This window comes from Malaclemys terrapin, chromosome 9, assembly GCF_027887155.1.
Source record: "Malaclemys terrapin pileata isolate rMalTer1 chromosome 9, rMalTer1.hap1, whole genome shotgun sequence".
Lineage (NCBI taxonomy): Eukaryota > Metazoa > Chordata > Testudines > Emydidae > Malaclemys > Malaclemys terrapin.
In genome coordinates this window covers 106,111,085-106,133,736 of record NC_071513.1, presented here as the reverse complement: position 1 = coordinate 106,133,736, position 22,652 = coordinate 106,111,085, and the positions used below count along the sequence as shown (strand labels likewise).

Genomic DNA, 22,652 nt, shown 5'->3' with positions numbered 1-22,652 from the left:
GTTCATGTGATGGGGCCTAGGAATAGGGTGACCAGACAGCAAATGTGAAAAATCAGGGTGGAGGGTGGGGGTAATAGGAGCCTATATAAGAAAGAGACCCAAAAATCGGGACTGTCCCTATAAAATCAGGACATCTGGTCACCCTACCTAGGAAGGCAACTTTAATTCTGTGATGGGACATAGAATGGGTGGCTAATAATTCAAAAGGAGGTTTGGTGAGAGCTGACAGAACGAGGTTGAGGGCCCACTGAAACACTGGCCTTACCAATTGTGGAAAAGTTCTAATAAGTCCTTAAAGGAATCTAGTTGTCATAGGATGAGTGAAAACAGTGTGATCCTCAATAGGAGGAGGAGCAGCACTGATTGCTGCCCGATGGACCCATAGCTAACTGAGGAAGAGACCTGACATCTTAAAGGTAAGTAGGTAATCTAGGATAGCTAGGATCCCAGCGGACTCTGGAGATAACTGGTGTTGTCATAACCAAGAGGAGAAATGTTTCCATTTGGCTTAATACCATTTTATAGTCAAATCCTTTCTACTCTGGTTGAGGATGGACTGAACCATTATTGAGCATTGGGGGGAGGGACAGCTCAGTGGTTTGAGCATTGGCCTGCTAAACCCAGGTTTGTGAGTTCAATCCTTGAGGGGGCCACGTAGGGATCTGGGGCAAAATCAGTACTTAGTCCTGCTAGAGAAGGCAGGGGGCTGGACTCAATGACCTTTCAAGGTCCCTTCCAGTTCTAGGAGATGGGATATCTCCATGAATTTATTGTATTTCTTTATAAAGCTCTACATCTTATGTCCATCCAAATACAGTACCAGGCCTTGAGGTGCACTGGCACCGATTTGAGATGCCTTATTGTGCCATTGTGTTAAATCAATAGATCCAGAAATGGTCAGATGTTGATGGGCGGACATGTCAAAATTCTCAGGAGGTCTGAGAATCAGCCGTGACTTGTCCAACTGAGCTCAATAAGGATGACCTGAGCTCTGTCATGACAGATCTTTTGCAGGACTTGTGGTATCAGAGGGACAGGATAGGAGGTCCCTCCAGGGTAACAGAAGGGAGCTGCCCTTTGAGCCTCAGCCCAGAGCATTCTGGAGCAGTAAAAGAGAAGTTTTATGTTCTCTTTTGAGGCAACAGATCCCATGACAGTGTTTTCCCCACTGGCTGAAGATGTTGTTGAGAACAAAATTGTGAATCTCCCATTCATGGTCTGTTGAAAAATATCTGCTGAGTGTCTGCTAGGGAGTTCTACATGCCTGGTAGATCTAAGAGAGTGATGTGATGTCTGATAGTCAACGCCTGGAGTTGGTGTATCTCCACACAAAGAGGGAGGGATCTTGTTTAAGAAAATAAGAATGGTCCTAATGGGTCAGACCAAAGGTCCATCTAGCCCAGTATCCTGTCTTCCGACAGTGGCCAGTGCCAGGTGCCCCAGAGGGAATGAACAGAACAGGGAATCATCAAATGATCCATCCCCTGTCGCTCATTCCCAGCTTCTGGCAAACAGAGGCTAGGGACACCATTCCTTCCCATCCTGGCTAATAGCCATTGATGGACCTATCCTCCATGAATTTATCTAGTTCTTTTTTGAACCCAGTTATGGTCTTGGCCTTCACAACATCCTCTGGCAAGGAGTTCCACAGGTTGACTTTGCATTGTATGAAGAAATACTTCCTTTTATTTGTTTTAAACCTGCTGCCTATTAATTTCATTTGGTGACCCCTAGTTCTTGTGTTATGAGAAGTGGTAAACAACATTTCCTTATCTACTTTCTCTACATCAGTCATGATTTTATAGACCTCAATCATAGCTCCCCTTAGCCGTCTCTTTTCCAAGCTGAAAAGTCCCAGTCTTACTAATCTCTCCTCAGACGGAAGCCGTTCCATACCCCTAATAATTTCTGTTTCCCTTTTCTGAACCTTTTCCAATTCCAGTATATCTTCTTTGAGATGGGGAGACCACATCTGCACACAGTATTCAAGATTTATATAGCGGCAACATGGTATTTTCTGTCCTATTTTCTATCCCCTTCTTAATTATTCCGAGCATTCTGTTCGCTTTTTTGACTGCCGCTGCACACTGAGTGGATGTTTTCAGAGGATGTTCTCCCCTGCTTGTTTACACGGAAGACAGTTGACATATTATCTGATATTACTTGCATGTGACAGGATCGGCTGAGCAGAAGGAATGCATTGCAGGTCCAACAGACTGCCCTTAGTTCCAGTAAGCTGATGTACATCCCAGCCTCTTGATGGGTCCAAATCCTGGTGTGGTATGATTGTTCATAAGAGTTCCCCAACCCAATATGGAGGCATATGACTATAGTTGCCTCTGATACAGGGGTCAGGAAAGGAAATCCCATCCCAACTTTCTCCAGCTTTGTTCACCAGGTGAGAGAGACGAAAACCTTGGCTGGAACTGTTACTTTGGCATTGACATTGTCTTTTTCTGGTGAGTAGACAGATTGAAGCCAGGTCTGTAAACAGCAGAGTTGGAGCCTGGCAATTGGTGTAATGTGGATTCATGAATCCATGTGGCCAAGGATGGAAAGGCAAGTCCTGACAGTGGTATGAGGTTTGAGGGTGATGTGACGTTCTCCACTCAAAAGCACCCCATACTTGGTGGTGTAATTATGATATGTTTTGTACAAAATATGCCTTGTGAGGTATCATTCTCAAAGTCTTGATCTGCTAAACATTAATATCTCGTTGGATTGTATGTGCTGTCATTGTATGCGAAGCTGTAAAGTTTTGCTATGCATTCGTTACTGAAAGATGTTGTGAAGTTGGAAACACCCACAACTAGACAGTGCTAATGGCCCATCAGCAAAGACAGTGGACCATGGAAGAGCGTATCCTCAGACAGCCTACGGATAATGGCTGCTATGACTCAGCAAGGCATGCAAGGGCATGTGGCCAGACCACATGACACTGAACTCCATTTAGCTTTTCATAAAGCAAAGGTCTCTCTTTGCCTGGGAACTTGGCTTAGAACAAAGGGGAGAGTCTTGCCATATGGAGAGACTATAAAAGATGGGGAGTGACATCATTTCGGAAGCTCAATCCCCACACAAGAGAACACCTGGAAACACCTGAGGATCAAAGACTGAACTGGGGGAAGTGCTGGTCCCAGGCTACCATGATTTCTAGCCTGTGTATGGAAGCTTGGTGGACTGCTTGTATCATCAGTCAGGGTGAGATATTGCTGATTCAAATCCTATCTAGTACATTAGGCTTAGACTGCAGTTTTGTTTATTTGCTAGGTAATCTACTTTGATCTGTTTGCTATCACTTATCACTTTATTAACTACAGAAAGATAGATTTTAACTTGTTTTGTTTTATCTTAACCAGTGTGTTTTTGAGGGAAGAGTTTGGGGAAATCTCAGCTCAGTTAACAAAGGCGTTGTGCATATTCCTCTCCATGTCGAGGGAGGACTGAACTGGGTAATAAATTCATGCTGGTCAGGTTTTTGACCAGGGCAGGACAGTACAGCTCTGGGGTCCTAGGCTGGGGAGCTGGGGGGATTAGAAAGGGTACTAGCCTCTCTATTGTTGATTCATGCAGTGGCTGGCCAGAGCCTGCATGTAACTGCAGCTCTGGATGTCCCTGCCTGTGCGACTGCTGGTGGGAGTATAGGACCGGGAGTGGTCTGCAGCTTGTCACAGCAGCACAGTGCGAGAGGGAACCCAGGCTGGTGAGTCAGAGAGTTCAGTGGTACCCCAATTCCAGGTTGCACTCCAGGAGTGACTCATCGCCATGAGAAATATGGGGTGCTTTGGAGTGCAGAATGTCAAGGTGATGTGTTTTATTAGATTGCTCATGATGTGGAATCTCTCAGTGGGAAGATAGACTCTTGCTGTAGTCAAATCCAAGGTTGCTCCTATGAAATCTAAGGTCCTCAGGGAGGTCAGAGTAGACTTTTTGTAGTTGATGGAAATTCCCAGGGAAGATGGAGTAGGAATGCTGTTGCTGACTAGCCTCCTCTGATGGACCTGCCTGTCAGAAGCCAGTTATTGAGATACAGAAAGACAGTAAAACTATTTCATTTCATCCAAGCTGCTACTACTGAAAGGACATTTGTGAAGACTCTGGGTGATGCAGCTAGTGTGAATGGAAGGACCCTGAATTGGAAGTTGTCCTGCCCAATGAGGAATCTAAGAAACCTTCTGTGGGAAAGGTGAATACAGATATTCTGGAGCTTGTGCTAGAGGGGCACTGCTCATTATTTGAGGCTGTTGTATGGGGTGGAGATGGGGTCTCTCCCTAGCCTGAATCTGAATAGGGTTTCATAGCCTGCTCCATGAGGTGCTTCTATAGATGGAGCTCTCCTCCCTCCCAAGTTCTGGGAGGGAAAGAATGGCAGATACTGCACTTTGTGGCAATATCCCAAGGCAATAAAAGCAGCACCAGTGGTCATCTCTGATGGAGAAGGAATGGGAACAAGAGAAACAGTTCTTGAACCCTGGAACTTTTGGCATAATCCCCCTTCGGAGGGAGAAGCATCCCGAAGTGGGGAGTAACTGTAAACTATAAAATATTAAAATACTAACTACTAAACTATTTACAAATTGTATTATAGTTTCACAAAAAAGGAAGATTAAAATGGATATGGAATTCCAACTCAGGTCATGTGGCAGTAATGAGGAATTGGAGAGACGTTGATTCGCACTGCCCCTTTATGTTCTCAATTTGGAGCACAAGGAGATCTACTGCGCATGTGTGGATTCTGCTTGCTCAAATTTCTGGACTCAGGCGCATAGATACCCACGTGTGGAATACACAAAGGGACCATCACTTGAAGAACTGTCATTTATTTAGATTATTTACTTTGTGGTCTGAGTCTATTATAGCAATAGATGAATGCACATCAGTTTGAAATTTTTTCTTAGTAGTTAAGATAAAAAACATGCAACTCGGATAACTGAACACCTCAAAAAGTAACTCATGCAAATGGATTTAGAGAAAGACAGTATATACTTTCAGAACCTCTTTTAGGCTAGAGAGAGAAACAAAGTCGCTCAACTATCAACTCAGCTATGAGGGACTCCAGCTAATATGTAATCAAATACTTTTTGAAAAAAATCACTTTCCTATAAAGTCAAAAATCAGTTAAGCAAAACATTAAACAGAAACAGCAATAGCAAATATAAACAACCCATTGGTTGAGGGCAAAAAGTATATATTGTCAATACTGTTGAACACTTTAGAAAAACAGATATTAATAGAATGGACCTTTTGAACAACCATACTCATCTGTAATCAAGATAACTTTCATATTAGACAGCAGTAAGAAGAAATTAAAGAGGTAACTTTAATAAAAATAATTATTGCTTAGAATTACACATTCTGTCAAGAAATTCAACAGAACATTTATAATGTGCATAGAGTTTTTGCCAATGAAGAATAAAGCCCACATATCATCACCTATAATGAATCACCTATCTAAGACAAAATAGAAGCACTGATGAGTGACTGGAAAACTTAAGAAAACAGCAGCTTTCAAGAGACACTGTCAGGTTAATAAAACCCAGTTTTTTAAGCGTAAATTTACCTATGTGGCTAACATTACCAATTAGTTAACTTTTCTTCATCCTTGCTGTTTCTGTTTTGTATTTCTCTGTTTCTACAATACAAAGACTAGTCAGTTTCACTTTTGTTAATAGTTTCTTATCAATTTCACTTTCATTTGCTCAAGAATGCAGCAATATCAGGGTTGCAAACACAGAGAATACTTGTTTGCTTAAAATATTTTCTATTAAGGATATTCCTACTAATAAAATTTAGTTTTGTGCCAAAATTGACTTGGCAGTGTCCGTTTAAAAGGATGCAAAGCTCCCAAACTCATTTACCTCTTCTTGACCCATTCCCCACCTTCTATCCAAACTTTATAACAACAGTTCCTAAAATACCTTTCAGGAATTTATACTTGGCAAACAGACAACAGGTGGTGAGCCCTGGCTAAAACTCACAGTGCTAAGGTATGCCTGTCTGTTACCAGGTTCTTCAGCTCTACCAATTTCCTGTATGTTTCATCTATCTGTTATATTGTACAGTATGTCTTGATCCCACAAATCACTGTGTTTGGGACACTCCTGTGCCTGCTTGGAGCCTTAGTAATTTTGTTGTGGGGAGAGGGGGGTCTGTCTACATGAAATAAATTGCAGGATCGAAGCCCTGAATAGTAATCACTTTGGGAAAGGGACTATCTTTTTAACACAACTTTGTACAGTGCCTAGCACAATGGGGCCCCAAATCCCTGTCTGGGCCTTAAGGTGCTACTGTAATAAAAACAACAACATTTAAACTCAGTCTAGTCTTTAAAATGTATCATGCAATTAGAATGACAGAGTCCAGGGGTTTCATTTAACAACATTAATTCTGGTGCTAAATACTAGCCATGCATTGTATAGCCTTTGAAGACAACTCAAAATAAGCAGCCCTATTTGACAAAACTACTAAGTAAAAGCCTGAAGAGAAGGAGAAATTAACACCAACTCACCCTCACCTTCATTAAAGATATTTACATATCACACTTTTAAAAAAACAAGTATTTCATAATTAAGCATGCAATTATGCCTTGAATTTATCAGCTTACATTGTTAATACAAAACTTACTAAGTGCTTGTCTACAGAAGAAAGTTGCACCGGTTTAACCAAAGGTGAAATTTTAAACCGATTTAGTTAAACTAGTACAAAAGATCAAGTGGACCCTCTCACTTCAGTTTAAACCAAGTTGATTTTGATTCAGTTTAAGTCAATTAGTCACTCTTACACCAAAATAAGAATGTTCACAAGGGGTTCGCACCAGTTCAATTAAATCTATTAGTAAAAATCTATTTAAGTAAAAATGACGCAACTTTGTTTTGACAAGGCCTAAGTACTCTCAGTGATATAAACAGAAAATTTCTCAGCAACTCATCTGAGCAGATAAATATGGATTTCAGTTGGAGCTGATCAGGTGATCTTATTTTATGTATCGTGTGACTATCTGAAAAAAAATACCCAGACAAACCCAAACTTAAAGGTATTAACAACGATTCAAAATAAAGAAGGAACTTATAACACTTACGGTAACTACTTTCACTATCGCTGGCATTAGAGGTTACATGTTCTGAAATTACAACAGAATGGAAAAATAAGGAAAACACACTAAATGACATGGGGTTCAAAAGAAAAACTGACAAACATAATCAAGATGAAAGACAATACTAACACTGATCAAGGATATGAGACCCATAGATAATGCATATAAAAGATATTTCTGATAGCTCTCATCATTTAGCTCAATATTACACAAAAAGAACTGTAGTAATACAGCATTTTTCACATAGAAGTAAGACTATGAAAAAAATATGAATCCACGTTTCACACCCAGTCCTGCAATCCTTGTGCATTTACCTCATGAGGCATTTTTGCTGTGCAAAAGCTGTAGGACTGCATCTTTAAGGTATGTTATTGTCCAAGCTTGTTACTAATGCAGGATGCACTCGAGAGACATGTCACTAATCTTCACAGAGAGTCTAGCAGCAGAAAATAATGGAGTATACACTGAGTATAGTAATTAGTTCAGTAGTAGATACTTTACCTTTTATAGTATGTTAATTAACCCTTTATAATTTATCTGAGGTGCACTGCAGAATTAAGATCTACTTTGTTTTCTGTTTTGCTTTTAAGAACTTAACAGTCTTGTGCCGAGTATCAATGTGGAACTCATGCTTTTCACATAATAACCAACCCATTTTATGGTTTGTTTATCTTAATAAAAATGTGTTGTGTGGTTTATCTTAATTAAAAATTACTGTTTTACCAGATTTGAAAGTTTCTATGCTATATGTTGTTTAAAAGTGAAATATACTTTGCTTTCCATTTTTAGAGACTTATGTACAGCAACAGTTTATTAACGCAGGTGAAGGATTTATTGATGTATTAAACTGACAGTTTAGAGAATGCATAAAGGGTATATAAATCAGCATTTGATACAGATCAAAACAGCAGATGGAAGTTTACATGGGTAGGTTTTTTCTGTGTTCCCTTTGTTATGACTTAAAGAACAATATACATGTTTTCTCATTCCCTTCCCAGCTCAGCTTCTCATCCTACTTGATCCTACAGTGAATTACTAAACCTGTACTTCTGATACCACAAGCTTGTTGTCATGGAGAGTATTTGTGATCTCACAAATTCAGCATGGCTCTTTCACTCCAAGATCATGAAGAAAGTGGATTATGAAGGAGGGAATCCATGGTTGAAATATAAATAAGCTTTTAGTGATTTAGCAAATATTACAAAAGTAAGTTATGCACAGCATGATAGATAACCTGATTAATGTTTTCAATATAGTGTCTGACCTAGAGGACTGAGTGATAACATAGTGTTTTGCAAACGTATGCTCTGAGGCCCATGTGAATATGTCTATCACAGGGACATTGTTCAGGAAGGCTATAGATGTAGCAATGGCATGAGTAGAGTGGGATCAGATCCCTGGTGGTGGTTCCTTGTTATGCAGTTGATAGTAGAGTTGGATACAAGTAGAGGTCCATTTAGATAGTCTCTGGGTTGATACTGCACATCCCTTGGAGCATTCTGTTGTGGAAATAAATAGTCTTGGAGATTTCCAGAAGGGGTTGGTTCTTTCTAAGTAAAACGCTATGGCTCGTCTGACATCAAGTCTATGTAGGATGATCTCTTGTGAGGTCCCATGTGGTTTTGGGTAAAATATGAGAAGCTGTATGGGTTGGCTTAAATGGAATTTCGGATGTGGTCGCAACGTGACCTTATCTTTAGTAAACATGGAGTAAGGGGGCTCTGCCATCACTGCATCGATTTCACTGACCTATCTAGCTGAATGACTTGTGAGATTAGAGGTATCGGTGGGAATGCATACATGAGTGATGTGTCCCATGAGATGAGGAAGGCATTCCCTAGTGACTTGGGTGCTAGTCCTGCCCTGGAGCAGAAAAGTGGACATTTGTGGTTTGTTGCTGATGCAAACAGGTCTACAGATGTAAAGCCCCATTACTGGAATATCGATTGGAGGACACTGTCATGTATTTCCCATTCGTGTCCCTTGGATTAGTGTGTCTGCTGTCATATTCTGACACCCCAGGAGCTAAGATGATTATGTTGTAGTGAATGCACCAGTTCCACAATTTCAGGGCCTTGGTGCAGAGTGAATGGGAGTGAGGTCCACCTTGGCCATTGTTATAGAACATGCATGCTATGTTGTCAGTCAGTATGCAGATCGATTCATTCTGTATGATTGGGAGGCAGTGCCTGTACACATTGCATACCGCTCAGAGCTCCAAGAGATTGACGTGGAGCTGAGTTCCATCGCTGACCACTTGCCTTGTATGGAGTACTGGTCTAAGAGAGTGGCACAGCCTATCAGCGACACGTCAGTCGTGATTATTAGTGATAGAGGATCCTGTTGAAAAGGGATTCTTGTGCAGATGTTTTCTGGTTTTGTCCACCACTTTAGTGACACAATGACCTTTGAGGGTACTGTCACTCTTTTGTTTAGATTGTGTTTGCTGGGAGTGTACACAGTGCTCAGACAGCTCTGCAGGCAAGGCATATGTAATATCGTGTGTCTCACAATGAATGTCGTAGCTGTCATATGACCTAATAGTTGTAGGCAGGCTCTGGCAGATGTTTGAGGGCTGCTGGTGACTGTTGCAACAGTGCCCTCCCCTGTGTGGAATTGAGGTAGGCACTGATGAATTCCAGTTGTTGCACTGGGGTTAGTGTAGATTTCTGTATATTTATCTGCAACTGTAGTGTCTGGAACAGTTCAATGGTTGTCTGCACCATGTGTGTCGCTTCTTCCTGAATTGTACCTTTTAGTAGACAATAGTCCAGGTTCAGGAATATCATCACTCCTCTCCTTCATAAGTGGGCCACCACTACTGTGAGTTTTTGAAAAAACTGCAAGTGCAATGGAAAGGCCAAAAGATAGTACTCTGTATTAGTAATGGTTGAGCCCTACCGTGAATCTTAAAAATCGTCTGTGAGCTGGGTGTATGATAATATGAAAATAAGCATTTTGGAGGTCGAGGGCTGAAAACCAGTCCCCCTTGTCTAGCGCTGGAATAACTGTGGCCAGTTTGACCATTTTTAATCTGTGATTCTACACAAATTTGTTGAGTTTCCCAAGATCTAAGGCTTGGTCTACGCTAAACCCCCAAATCGAACTAAGGTACGCAACTTCAGCTACGTGAATAACGTAGCTGAAGTTCGAAGTACCTTAGTTCGAACTTACCTCGGTCCACACGCGGCAGGCAGGCTCCCCCGTCGACTTCATGGTACTCCTCTCGTCTAGCTGGAGTACCGCAGTCGACGGCGAGCACTTCCTGGTTCGACTTATCGCGTCCAGACAAGACGCGATAAGTCGAACCCAGAACTTCGATTGCCAGCCGCCGAATTAGCGGCTGGGTGTAGACATACCCTAAGAGAGCCTCCATCTGCCATTTTTCTTTTTGATGAGAAAATTATGGGAGTAAAAACCCTTCTCTTTGTATTGAGTTGGAACTTGCTCCACGGCATCCAGTTGTAGGACATGGTTCATTTCCTGTTGTAAAAGGTGCTTGTGAGAAGGGTCCCCCAAGAGGTACAGAGAAGGCTGTAGGGTAGGGGATAAGGAGAGGAAGGGGATGGCATAACCCGATTTTATAACTCCAGTACCCATTGGTCCATTGTTAGTACTGCCCAAGCATGGTAAAACGGGTGCAGGCGGTGGCCAAAAGGTTGGATAGGAGTATCTGACAGCACAGTATTGTGGGGGAGAATGTTCAGACCCTCGACCAAGATTTTAAAACTGTGGCTTGGTAGTAGATGGTTGTGAGGACGAGGACTGAGTTTGAGGAGGCCTACGTCTTTGTGAGCATTGTTTATTTCTATTCTGGTCAAACTGCTGTTGTTGTGGGAGATGGAAAGAGGTGTCTCTGCCCTTTTGATATGGTGTGTACCAGCGTTGCTTATTAGGCCTAAAGTGCGTAGGGTGGCCTGAGAATCCTTCATAGTGTGAAGGACGTCATCCATTTTTGCAGAGAAGAGCTTCTCCTGATCGAAAGGGAGATCCTCCACTTGAGTTGGAGCTCTTTTGGAATACTGGACGATTGTAACCATAAGACCCTGCGCATTATGACAGCTGTGGCCGTCGTTCTTGCAGCAGTGTCTGCTATACCCATCGAGGCCTGTAAAGCCATACGGGCAATTAGTTGTCCCTCGTTCAAGATGGCAGTGAACTTGGGGCATTTTTCTTCTAATAGAACCTCAAGGAATTCTTGTAGTTTACTGTAGTTGTCAAAGTTGTACTTTGCAAGAGGGGCTGAGAAATTGGTGCGATGGTTGGCAACTTCCACCACCAGGGAGTTAGGTTGTAGGTGGGAGAAGAGAAAGTCCATCCCTGCAGCTGGTACAAAGTACTTCCTGTCAGCTCTTTTACTTGTAGGTGGTATGGTTGTGGGGGTCTGCCTAATATTTTTCTGCTGGCTCCATTATGGCATCATTGATGGGGATTGCAATTTTGGATGAAGTGAATGTCTGTAGGATATGTAGCAGCTTGTGCTGGATTTCTTGCACCCCGTTAAGTGGGATGTCTTGGCTGGTGGCTACTCTTTTAAAGAGTTCCTGAAATTGTTTCAGGTCGTCTACTGTAGTTGGAGGCGGTGGTCTGATGGCTTCATCAGGGGAGGAAGATGAATTATGAGCTGGCAAAATGCCTTCCTGGTCTGAGCCTTCTTCCTCTTCATATTCCACGCCTTTGGGTGCTTCCGACGTGTCCCTACTCTGGGAAGGTGGAGGAGGGCGAATTTCCCCTCAGGCTAGAGTCAAGGGTCTAGGATAGTGGGCCCTATATGCCTCCCAGGGATCCCAGGGGGGCTACTGCAGAGGGAAAGGCATCAGTGGGCGAATCCAGGGCTGCCCGTACCATTGTTGCATCTCTCGAGGTTGGCGGGACTTGGTCTTAATGGCCTCACATGTAGGTCTCCTCTCCATGGGTGAAGAGTGCTGGGAAGAGAACCGGCTCCCACATGTCCTCTTCATCATCGCTGGAGAGAGGCTGGGGAGCAGGTGAAGTGGTTAGCTGCTCCATTAGTTGGCGTGGCGATCCCTCAGTGCTGAGCACTGGCAACCGGGGTACCGAAGAAACTGCTGTGTCTTTCTGGTGTAGAAACCGTTGCGGAGCTATGTGCTTCTGTGGTGGTGCCATTGGTGCTGATGCGGTCAGAGCCGTTTTCGGGCTGTCCATAGGTGCCAACGTGGATGGCATTGCCTGTGGTACCGCTCTCAGTACTGACTCCCACACCAGGGTGGTCAGTGCCATGCAGGAGGAGAGTCTTGACTCCGTTACAGAGTGGAGGGGCTCGGCAGAGGTCCACAAATGGACAGTGCCAGAGGTGCCCGGAGCCTCAAAGATGCTCTCTCTACTCGAGCTCAGCACCAAGGATAGCGGTCTCGCCGGGGACCTTTCTTTCTCTGACTGACCCTATAAGGGGAGATCGCAGCTCACTTCCTGGATTATTTGGAAGACTAAGCACTCCAATTAGCAGAGCTTTTGTTCAGGGAACCATCTGCTGATGTTGATTTTTGTACCTGAAGAGGAGGCTGAAGGGACTTTTCCATCAAAATCATCTTGAGGTGGAGAACTTGATCATGCCTTGCCCTGGCTTTAAAGTTGCTGCAATGGGCATATTTTTGAGGGATATGGGTCTCCCCCAAACAACGTACACACGATGAGTGTCCATCTGAGATGGGTATCACCTCACAAGAAGAGTCACATCGTTTAAACCCGGGCAAGCCAGGCATCATGACCGTTAAAGTTTCCCAACGGGGAAAGGGTGGGAAAAATAACAAAAGAAAATATCTATAATAATATTTCTTTAAAAGAACAATAACTAACTAACCAAACTAGACTTATTAAGCTACAGCTAATCTAACTTTTTCTACAGAGAGGAAAAAATGAAGAGGCAGCATGGCCAGTGAGCTCCGTCTGCAGCCCAGGACAGTTGAGAAGGAACTGAATGGGTCGGGTTGTGCGTGCACTACATGAGGTGCTAATGGTACCACAAGAGGACTACTGCACATGTGCACCCCGACCGAGCTTTACTACTGAAAATCTCTAATCTGCAGCACAGGAACGCACCAACACTTAAAGTGGAGCACCCACAGGGACACTACTTGAAGAAGAATAAAGAGAGATGAAAGTCTACCTATAGAGCGTGAAAGAATTGCATCCTGCAGAGGACACAACAAGCAGTATTGTTGGAGACACCATTTCATCAATTTACTAGACTAACCAGTTGTGCATGTGGTGTTGTTATAGCTGTGTTGGTCCCAGGATATTAGAGAGACAAGGTGGGTGAGGTAATATCTTTTATTGGACCAGCTTTTATTGGTGAGAGAAACAAGCTTTTGAGCTTACAGAGAGCTCAGTGGTGAAGAAGAGCTCTGTGTAAGCTCGAAAGCTTGTCTCTCTCACCAACACAAGTTAGTCCAATAAAAGATATTACCTCACCCACCTTGTCTCTATAACCACCAGTAGTGTGACACTATAGTAATGGGCATAAGAACATAAGAATGGCCATACCGGGTCAGACCAAAGGTCCATCTAGCCCAGTATCCTGTCTGCCGACAGTGGCCAATGCCAGGTGCCTCAGAGGGAGTGGACCTAACAGGCAATGATAAAGTGATCTCTCTCCTTTCATCCATCTCCATCCTCTGACAAACAGAGGCTAGGGACACCATTCCTTACCCATCCTGGCTAACAGCCATTAATGGACTTAACCACCATGAATTTATCCAGTTCTCTTTTAAACGCTGTTATAGTCCTAGCCTTCACAATCTCCTCAGGTAAGGAGATCCACAAGTTGACGGTGCGCTGTGTGAAGAACTTCCTTGTATTTGTTTTAAACCTGCTGCCTATTAATTTCATTTGGTGACCCCTAGTTCTTGTATTATGGGAATAAGTAAATAACTTTTCCTTATCCACTTTCTCCACATCACTCATGATTTTATATATCTCTATCATATCCTCCCTTAGTCTCCTGTTTTCAAAGCTGAAGAGTCCTAGCCTCTTTAATCTCTCCTCATATGGGACCTGTTCCAAACCCCTAATCATATTAGTTGCCCTTTTCTGAACCTTTTTTAGTGCCGGTATATCTTTTTTGAGATGAGGAGACCGCATCTGTATGCAGTATTCGAGATGTGAGCGTACCATCGATTTATATAAGGGCAATAATATATTCTCAGTCTTATTCTCTATCCCCTTGTTAATGATTCCTAACATCCTGTTTGCTTTTTTGACCGCCTCTGCACACTGCGTGGACGTCTTTAGAGAACTATCCATGATGACTCCAAGATCTTTTTCCTGACTTCTTGTAGCTAAATAGCCCCCATCATATTGTATGTATAGTTGGGGTTATTTTTTCCAATGTGCATTACTTTACATTTATCCACATTAAATTGCCATTTTGTTGCCCAATCACTTAGTTTTGTGAGATCTTTTTGAAGTTCGTCACAGTCTGCTTTGGTCTTAACTATCTTGAGCAGTTTAGCATCATCTGCAAACTTTGCCACCTCACTGTTTACCCCTTTCTCCAGATCATTTATGAATAAGTTGAACAGGATTGGTCCGAGGACTGACCCTTGGGGAACACCACTAGTTACCCCTCTCCATTCTGAGAATTTACCATTAATTCCTACCCTTTGTTCCCTGTCTTTTAACCAGTTCTCAATCCATGAAAGGACCTTCCCTTTTATCCCATGACAGCTTAATTTACGTAAGAGCCTTTGGTGAGGGACCTTGTCAAAGGCTTTCTGGAAATCTAAGTATGCTATGTCCACTGGATCCCCCTTGTCCACATGTTTGTTGGCCCCTTCAAAGAACTCTAATAGATTAGTAAGACACGATTTCCCTTTACAGAAACCATGTTGACTATTGCTCAACAGTTTATGTTTTTCTGTGTATCTGACAATTTTATTCTTAACTACTGTTTCGACTAATTTGCCCGGTACCGACGTTAGACTTACCAGTCTGTAATTGCCGGGATCATCTCTAGAGCCCTTTTTAAATATTGGCGTTACATTAGCTAACTTCCAGCCATTGGGTACAGAAGCCGATTTAAAGGACAGGTTACAAACCTTAGTTAATAGTTCCGCAACTTCACATTTGAGTTCTTTCAGAACTCTTGGGTGAATGCCATCTGGTCCTGGTGACTTGTTAATGTTAAGTTTATCAATTAATTCCAAAACCTCCTCTAGTGACACTTCAATCTGTGACAGTTCCTCAGATTTGTCACCTACAAAAGCCGGCTCAGGTTTGGGAATCTCCCTAACATCCTCAGCCGTGAAGACTGAAGCAAAGAATCCATTTAGTTTCTCCGCAATGACTTTATTGTCTTTAAGCGCTCCTTTTGTATCTTGATCATCAAGGGGCCCCACTGGTTGTTTAGCAGGCTTCCAGCTTCTGATGTACTTAAAAAACATTTTGTTATTACCTTTTGAGTTTTTGGCTAACGGTTCTTCAAACTCCTCTTTGGCTTTTCTTATTACATTCTTGCACTTAATTTGGCAGTGTTTATGCTCCTTTCTATTTGTCTCACTAGGATGTGACTTCCACTTTTTAAAGAAAGTCTTTTTATATCTCACCGCTTCTTTTACATGGTTGTTAAGCCAAGGTGGCTCTTTTTTAGTTCTTTTACTGTGTTTCTTAATTTGGGGTATACATGAAGTTGGGCCTCTATTATGGTGTCATTAAAAAGTGCCCATGCAGCTTGCAGGGATTTCACTTTAGTCACTGTACTTTTTAACTTCTGTTTAACTAACCCCCTCATTTTTGCATAGTTCCCCCTTTTGAAATTAAATGCCACAGTGTTGGGCTGTTGAGATGTTCTTCCTACCACAGGAATGTTGAATGCTATTGTATTATGGTTACTATTTCCAAGCGGTCCTGTTATAGTTACCTCTTGGACCAGCTCCTGCGCTCCACTCAGGACTAAATCTAGAGTTGCCTCTCCCCTTGTGGGTTCCCGTACCAGCTGCTCCATGAAGCAGTCATTTAAAGTATTGAGAAATTTTATCTCTGCATTTTGTCCTGAAGTGAAATGTTCCCAGTCACTATGGGGATAATTGAAATCCTCCACTATTATTGAGTTCTTAATTTTGATAGCCTCTCTAATTTCCCTTAGCATTTCATCATCACTATCACTGTCCTGGTCAGTGGTCAGGTGGTCTATAATAGATCCCTAATGTTATATTATTAGAGCATGAAATGTCTATCCATAGAGATTCTATGGAACATGTGGATTCACTTAAGATTTGTACTTCATTTGATTCTACATTTTCATTCACATATAGTGCCACTCCCCTCCCCCCCCCCCCGCACGACCTGTTCTGTCCTTCCGATATATTTTGTACCTCGGAATGATTGTGTCCCATTGATTGCTCTCAGTCCACCAGGTTTCTGTGATGCCTATTATATCAATATCCTCATTTATCACAAGGCACTCTAGTTCACCCATCTTATTATTTAGACTTCTAGCATTTGAGTACAAGCACTTTAAAAACTTGTCACTGTTTATTTGTCTGCCCTTTTCTGATGTATCAGATTCTTTTTTATGTGAATGTTTATCATCTGATCTGGCCCTTATATTATCCTCTTCCTTCCTCTGCTCCTGACTATAACCTGGAGATTCTCTACCATTAGACTCTCCCCTAAGAGAAGTCTCTGTCCGATCCACATGCTCCTCTGCAGCAGTCGGCTTTCCCCCATCTCCTAGTTTAAAAACTGCTTTACAACCTTTTTAATGTTTAGTGCCAGCAGTCTGGTTCCACTTTGGTTTAGGTGGAGCCCATCTCTCCTGTATAGGCTCCCCCCATCCCAAAAGTTTCCCCAGTTCCTAATGAATGTAAACCCCTCCTCTCTACACCGTCGTCTCAGCCACGCATTGAGACTCTGAAGTTCTGACTGCCTACCTGGTCCTGCGCATGGTACTGGGAGCATTTCTGAGAATGCCACCATAGAAGTCCTGGATTTCAGTCTCTTCCCTAGCAGCCTAAATTTGGCCTCCAGGATTAGGGTTAGGGCATGAGTTGTAAAGGTGCAGGACTGCAGGGCTTAATATCAGCCATGAGAAGAGGAGGCGATCCAACTAGCAAAGACTGCAGGAAAATCATCAATATCATTGTGAAAAGTATATACATTTACTATGCAAGAAGTTATGTATGTGTATTAGAAAATTATGTTCTTAAGCATGTAAGTTAAAAGCAGTTCACCAAAAGATGACAATTAGATAGATTCCTCCAGACAGGAGATAAGAAACACGTATCTCTCTGTTGGGATATAAATTAAGCATTTTAAGTTAACACAATGGATGTCCATTTACAAATGAAGTCAAACATTTATGAAGAGATATGAATTCAACAGGGTTTTAGCTTCTTAATGAGTAAAGACAATGAACGTTGGAGGTATTTCTAGAAGGCAAAGAGGGCACTGTGGCATCCTGCACCTACAAACTAAAAAGACAGTGTGTTTGTTTTCATAGAAGGAGGGGCTCAGCCAATTTTGGTTGAAAACAATGAACAGGACTTTGGGTGAGAGAAATTTCTTTAGATAGGAGGTTAACCAGTTAGTTAAGTTTTGTCTCTAGATAGTGATGTTATGATTTTGTTTTATATGTAACCATTTGTTTTCAATATCCTTCTTCACTCTCATGTGCATCACTGGTCTTTGATAATAAACTTATTCTTGTTTTCACTGTAAGTGTATCTAACTGCTGTGTTAAATTTGCAAATGAATTTTAGTTCTGCTGTTTTTCTTTGAAGTCTGTTTCTGAAGTTTTTTTGTTCAATGATAGTGACTTTTAAATCTGTAATAGAATGACCAGGGAGATTGAAGTGTTCACTTACTGGCTTATGTATGTTACCATTCCTGATGTCCGATTTGTGTCCATTTATTCTTTTGCGGAGGGACTGGGAGTGGCTGGCTCATTACAGAAGCAGCTTTTCCTCTCCTGGAATTGACACCTCCTCATCTATTATTGGGAGTGGACTACATCCACCCTGATTGAATTGGCCCTGTCAACACTGGTTCTCCACTTGTGAAGTAACTCCCTGCTCTCCATGTATCAGTATATAATGCCTGCATCTGTAACTTTCACTCTATGTATCTGAAGAAGTGAGGTTTTTACCCACGAAAACTTATGCCCAAATAAATCTGTTAGTCTTTAAGGTGCCACCAGACTCCTTGTTGTTTTTGTAGATACAGACTAACACGGCTACCCCCTGATACTAAGTGCTGTGTGTGAAGCAAAGTGCTGGTCTTGAGCTGAATCTTACAACCTGGTGTGTACTGTTCCTTTGAGAATATCAGGCCCAGTGCATGAGTGTTCAGTGGATAAAGGTCTGGACCAGTGGTTCTCAAACTTTTGTACTGGTGACCCCTTTCACAGAGCAAGCTTCTGAGTGCAACCCCTCCCCCCTTATAAATTAAAAACACTTGTAAAAATATTTAACACTATTATAAATGCTGGAGCTGAAGCGGGGTTTGGGGTGGAGGCTGACAACTCGCAACCCCCCAGGTAATAACCTCACAACCCCCTGAGCAGTCATGAACCCCAGTTTGAGAACCCCTGGTCTGGACACAGGGAATGTTCCAAGTATTCAGGGGTTGGTGTGTGCATCTTGCTACCTGTACAGAGAGAATGAGGACTATGGAGGCCTGGAAGGTAGTGCTTGTGCTGCCAGAAGGTCTTCATTTCAGGAAGCAGTTCCACAGCAAGCACACACAAGACCCTTGTGTTATGTGAAGAGGTAAGTAACACTTCGTTATACACTTTTCCACACCATTCATGATTTTATAGACCTCTATCATACCCCCCTCCACCTTAGTCATGTCCGAAACTGAACAGTTCCAGTTTTTGTAATCTCTCCTGAGATGGAAGCAATTTCATACTCCTAAACATTTTTGTTACTGTTCTCTGTATTTTTTCCAATTCTAATATATCTTTTTGGAGATGGGGCAACGAGAACTGCAAACACTATTCAAAGAATGGGCGTACCACGGATCTATATAGTGGCATTATTATATTTTCTTATTCTTTTTATCTATCCCTTTCCTAATGGTTCCTAACATTCTGGTAGCTTTTTTGACTGCTGCTGCACACAGAACTATCCACAATGACTAGATCATCTCTTTTCTGAGAGATAACTGTTATTTTAAACCCTATCATTTTGTATGTATAATTGGGATTATGTTTTCCAATGTGCATTACTTTGCATTTATCAACATTGAATTTCATCTGCCATTCTGTTGACCAGTCACCCACAGTCAGCTTTGGACTTAACTATCTTCAGTAACAGTATCATCTGCAAACTTTACCACGTTACTGTTTATCTCCTTTTTCAGATCATTTATGAATAAGCCTAAGAATTAGTCACGGGTATTTTTGGTAAAAGTCATGGACAGGTCACGGGCAATAAATAAAAATTCACGGCCCATGACCTGTCCATGACTCTAACCAAAAATACCTGACTAAATCTCTACTTCTGGGGTCCTGCTGCTCTGGGGGCCCCCTGTTCCAGAGCAGGGAGTTGACTGACCACCGGCTGCTGCTCCTGGGGACCACTCTCCATTCGGCCACCCCATGCTGCTGCTCCAGCCACCCTGGGACCGCTTCTACTTGGGCTGTCCCCAGGGCACCCCCAGAACTGCTGCTTGAGAGTTCCCCGGAGCCAGCCACACCAGCTGCTGTTCTGGCAGTCCCTGGAGCTAGCTGCCTGGGGCCACCCGAGCAGCAGCCGGTGTGGCTGCTCCGGGGACCGCTGCTAAGATGCTCCCCGGGGCTGCTGCTTGGGCCATCCCTGGGACCAGCCATACCCTCCGTTGCTCGAGTAGCCCTGAAGTGAGCTGCACTAGCCACTGCGGAAGTCATGGAGGTCGCAGAAAGTCATGGAATCCATGACTTCTGTGACCTCCATGAAAGAATCACAGCCTTATTCATGAATATGTTGAACACTGGTGCAAGTACAAATCCTTGGGGGACTTTGCTATTTACCTCTCTCCACTGTGAAAACTGACCATTTATTCCTATCTTTTAACCAGTTAATGATCCAAGAGAGGACCTTCCCTCTTATCCCATGACTGCTTACTTTGCTTAAGAGCCATGGTGAGGGACCTTGTTAAAAGCTTTCTGAAAGTCCAAGTACACTATATCCACTGTATCACCCTTGTCCACGTTTGCTGATCCCCTCAAAGAATTTTAATAGGTTGGTAGAACAGAAAGTTAGTACTCACCGGAATGTTTTGTCTGTGGCCTCAGAGCTTTACCCGTTCAGAAGTATGAGATAATTTGTGTGTCTTGATCACCAATATTTTAAAACTAAGCTAGTAAATTTTAACTTTACCCGCAAATTTCATCCTTTGTTGGATTATCATGCTAGTGCTGCCTGAACACCCAGACAATTATACATAGATAGGTCTACTAAAGTATTTGGTAGTTTTTAAAAACTTGCTATGATTTAAATTACAAAACTAAATTATTCAAAACGTGGCCATTACTAATCCAGCATTACTTATCTAGCATCCCCAATACTATTATTCTTCATGTAATAAAACGGACATGGCTTTGTAGGAACTGAAAGTGATACTTATTCAAGACATGTAACCCCCTTACTGTATGATCAGTATTCTTATGTGAGTACCACATAAAAGCCAAAATAGATCAGATAGAACCTCCTCCCCATCTTATCTTTGTCAGAATGCATTTTCCATCACATAAGAGAAAATGAAGCTATTTTAACTGCTGCTAATTTTAAAATATGTAAAGGCATTTTAGTAGTAGCAGCCATTAAAATACAATATTCTACAATAATGATTAAAAGAACTGAAGGGAATAAGCATTATTGCAGTGGTGTGGATCATAACTGTAGAATACTGTATTTAAAAAAAAAATTGATGGTAAAGCCAATATAAAAATGACGTACTAGAAAAGATACATTAACTAGTTCAGAGAGAGTAGTCATTATCTGTGACATAGAGTATATTTGGGTAAACTTCTAAACCAAAAATAAAATGTGGTTGTTACCTAAATTAAATGAAGTAGCAAGATCTTAAAAGATAAAACCAAAGAATGTTACAAATTAAGAAAATTCTATAAAACACTTTGCAATAATTAACCTCCTTATGTCAGCAGAGCAATACCACCAGTTTCAAAATGGATCTATAAAAATTAAGTTTACAGATGGAGGTTAAATATAACTTGGGAGTATTTTGATCACTTACTCAGGCCTTTTGATCCCATGTCGTCAGGGATCTCCTGTAGAGTAGTCCCCAGAGGGCAAGCAATAAAAAGATAATCACAAAAAAAAAATAACTGTCAGTAATGTATAAAACTGGCGCTACGATAAGAGACAGTTTCAAGAACATTACAGGGAGACAGATCTACAGAAATTTTTTTCACAGTCAGCTCCTAGGATTTAAAATGGCTAGCAGCTGAAGTGTTATCAGTGATGAAAAAGGCAGAGGGAGTTTATAATAGGCGAAGATCTGAACATCAACTTTATTTTTATTGTAAAAATAAGATTTCTGTTTCAAAAATACTTTTTTCCAATGAAGGCAATAAAGAATTAAAAAGAAACATCCTTAAAATTAGGACAGTATTACAATTAAAGATTAAAATAGAACAAATTTCAAAGAACCAGTCTAAAGTGACTGGTTATAGTTCATTTATAATCCGAGTAACAGTTTTACAGCAGTGCACTCTCTATGAAGTTATTGATAAGGTACAATTAACAGAGTAACAGAACTTAGTTATCACCTCCAGTTACGCACATAATCATCATCCCACAGTCCCATCCAGTTCACGATGAACAAGGTTGCTCTTGGATTCCAAGAACAGTTAGGATGTACTGTAATAGCACATGAATAAAATTTATTGATTTAAAAGGCTGTTTTGTCATTCGCATTGTTTGAGTTCCATTAACCTGTTGCAGCTCTTGAAACTGTCTCCAAGGTAACACCCTACTGGAAGCTAGCAGGCCCTTTGGTGTGTGTGTGTGTTTTTCTCTCCATTGGATTCCACGTACTTACGGTCAATATCACTGGTTTCTTGCTCACTCTGGTCCTTGTTCTTGTAGAAGGGAAATTTTCGGGAAAAGAGGTTCTTTTTACGCTTGTCATTGAATGACTGCTGAAGAAGAGAAGGAGGGGCAAAACAAAGGATGTCTAATGTCTGTGTGTACAAAGGCCCAGCCCCAGCAGCTTTGTGGAAGCTGACTCCTATAACCACATGATGCAGTTTATATTTTAATTTATCATCATCACCCCACCTCATCAGAAATAGAGTGGGCTTTTGGTTATGCTCAAACCCTCAATATTTTGCATGTTAACTACTGAAAGAATTGGAAAGCTGGTAACTATGGTTTATCATCTGTAGCCTTATGCTTCATAATTCAGATCCTTTGTGAAGAGAAAAAAGTGAGAGCCAGTAGGCTGCTAAAGCCATCAAAAGTAAAACCCATTCGATAAATAGAACGGAGGAAGTCACAGATATTAGCTAGTACAGGGATAACCAGGTATTCACAGCATTATCTGCTTGTAAAGGCACAACTATATATTTGAATGACAGCCAATGTATATGAAAGCA

General features: G+C 41.8%; 1 protein-coding gene across 14 annotated transcripts in view; it reads right to left on the bottom strand.

The window, feature by feature from the left end:
* Nucleotides 1-22,652, bottom strand: part of DLG1 (discs large MAGUK scaffold protein 1) — a 498,578-nt gene that overhangs the window by 30,734 nt on the left and 445,192 nt on the right. For 6 of the 14 annotated variants that reach the window (XM_054039246.1, XM_054039230.1, XM_054039237.1 and 3 more), the window contains 2 exons: nucleotides 22,097-22,196; nucleotides 7,079-7,120 (listed from right to left, as the gene is read on the bottom strand). In XM_054039246.1, coding sequence (XP_053895221.1) covers nucleotides 7,079-7,120; nucleotides 22,097-22,196 — 142 coding nt within the window. Of the gene's footprint in view, nucleotides 1-7,078; nucleotides 7,121-21,289; nucleotides 21,324-22,096; nucleotides 22,197-22,652 lie in introns of all 14 variants that reach the window. The other 8 variants (XM_054039235.1, XM_054039236.1, XM_054039241.1 and 5 more) reach the window with 3 other exon arrangements.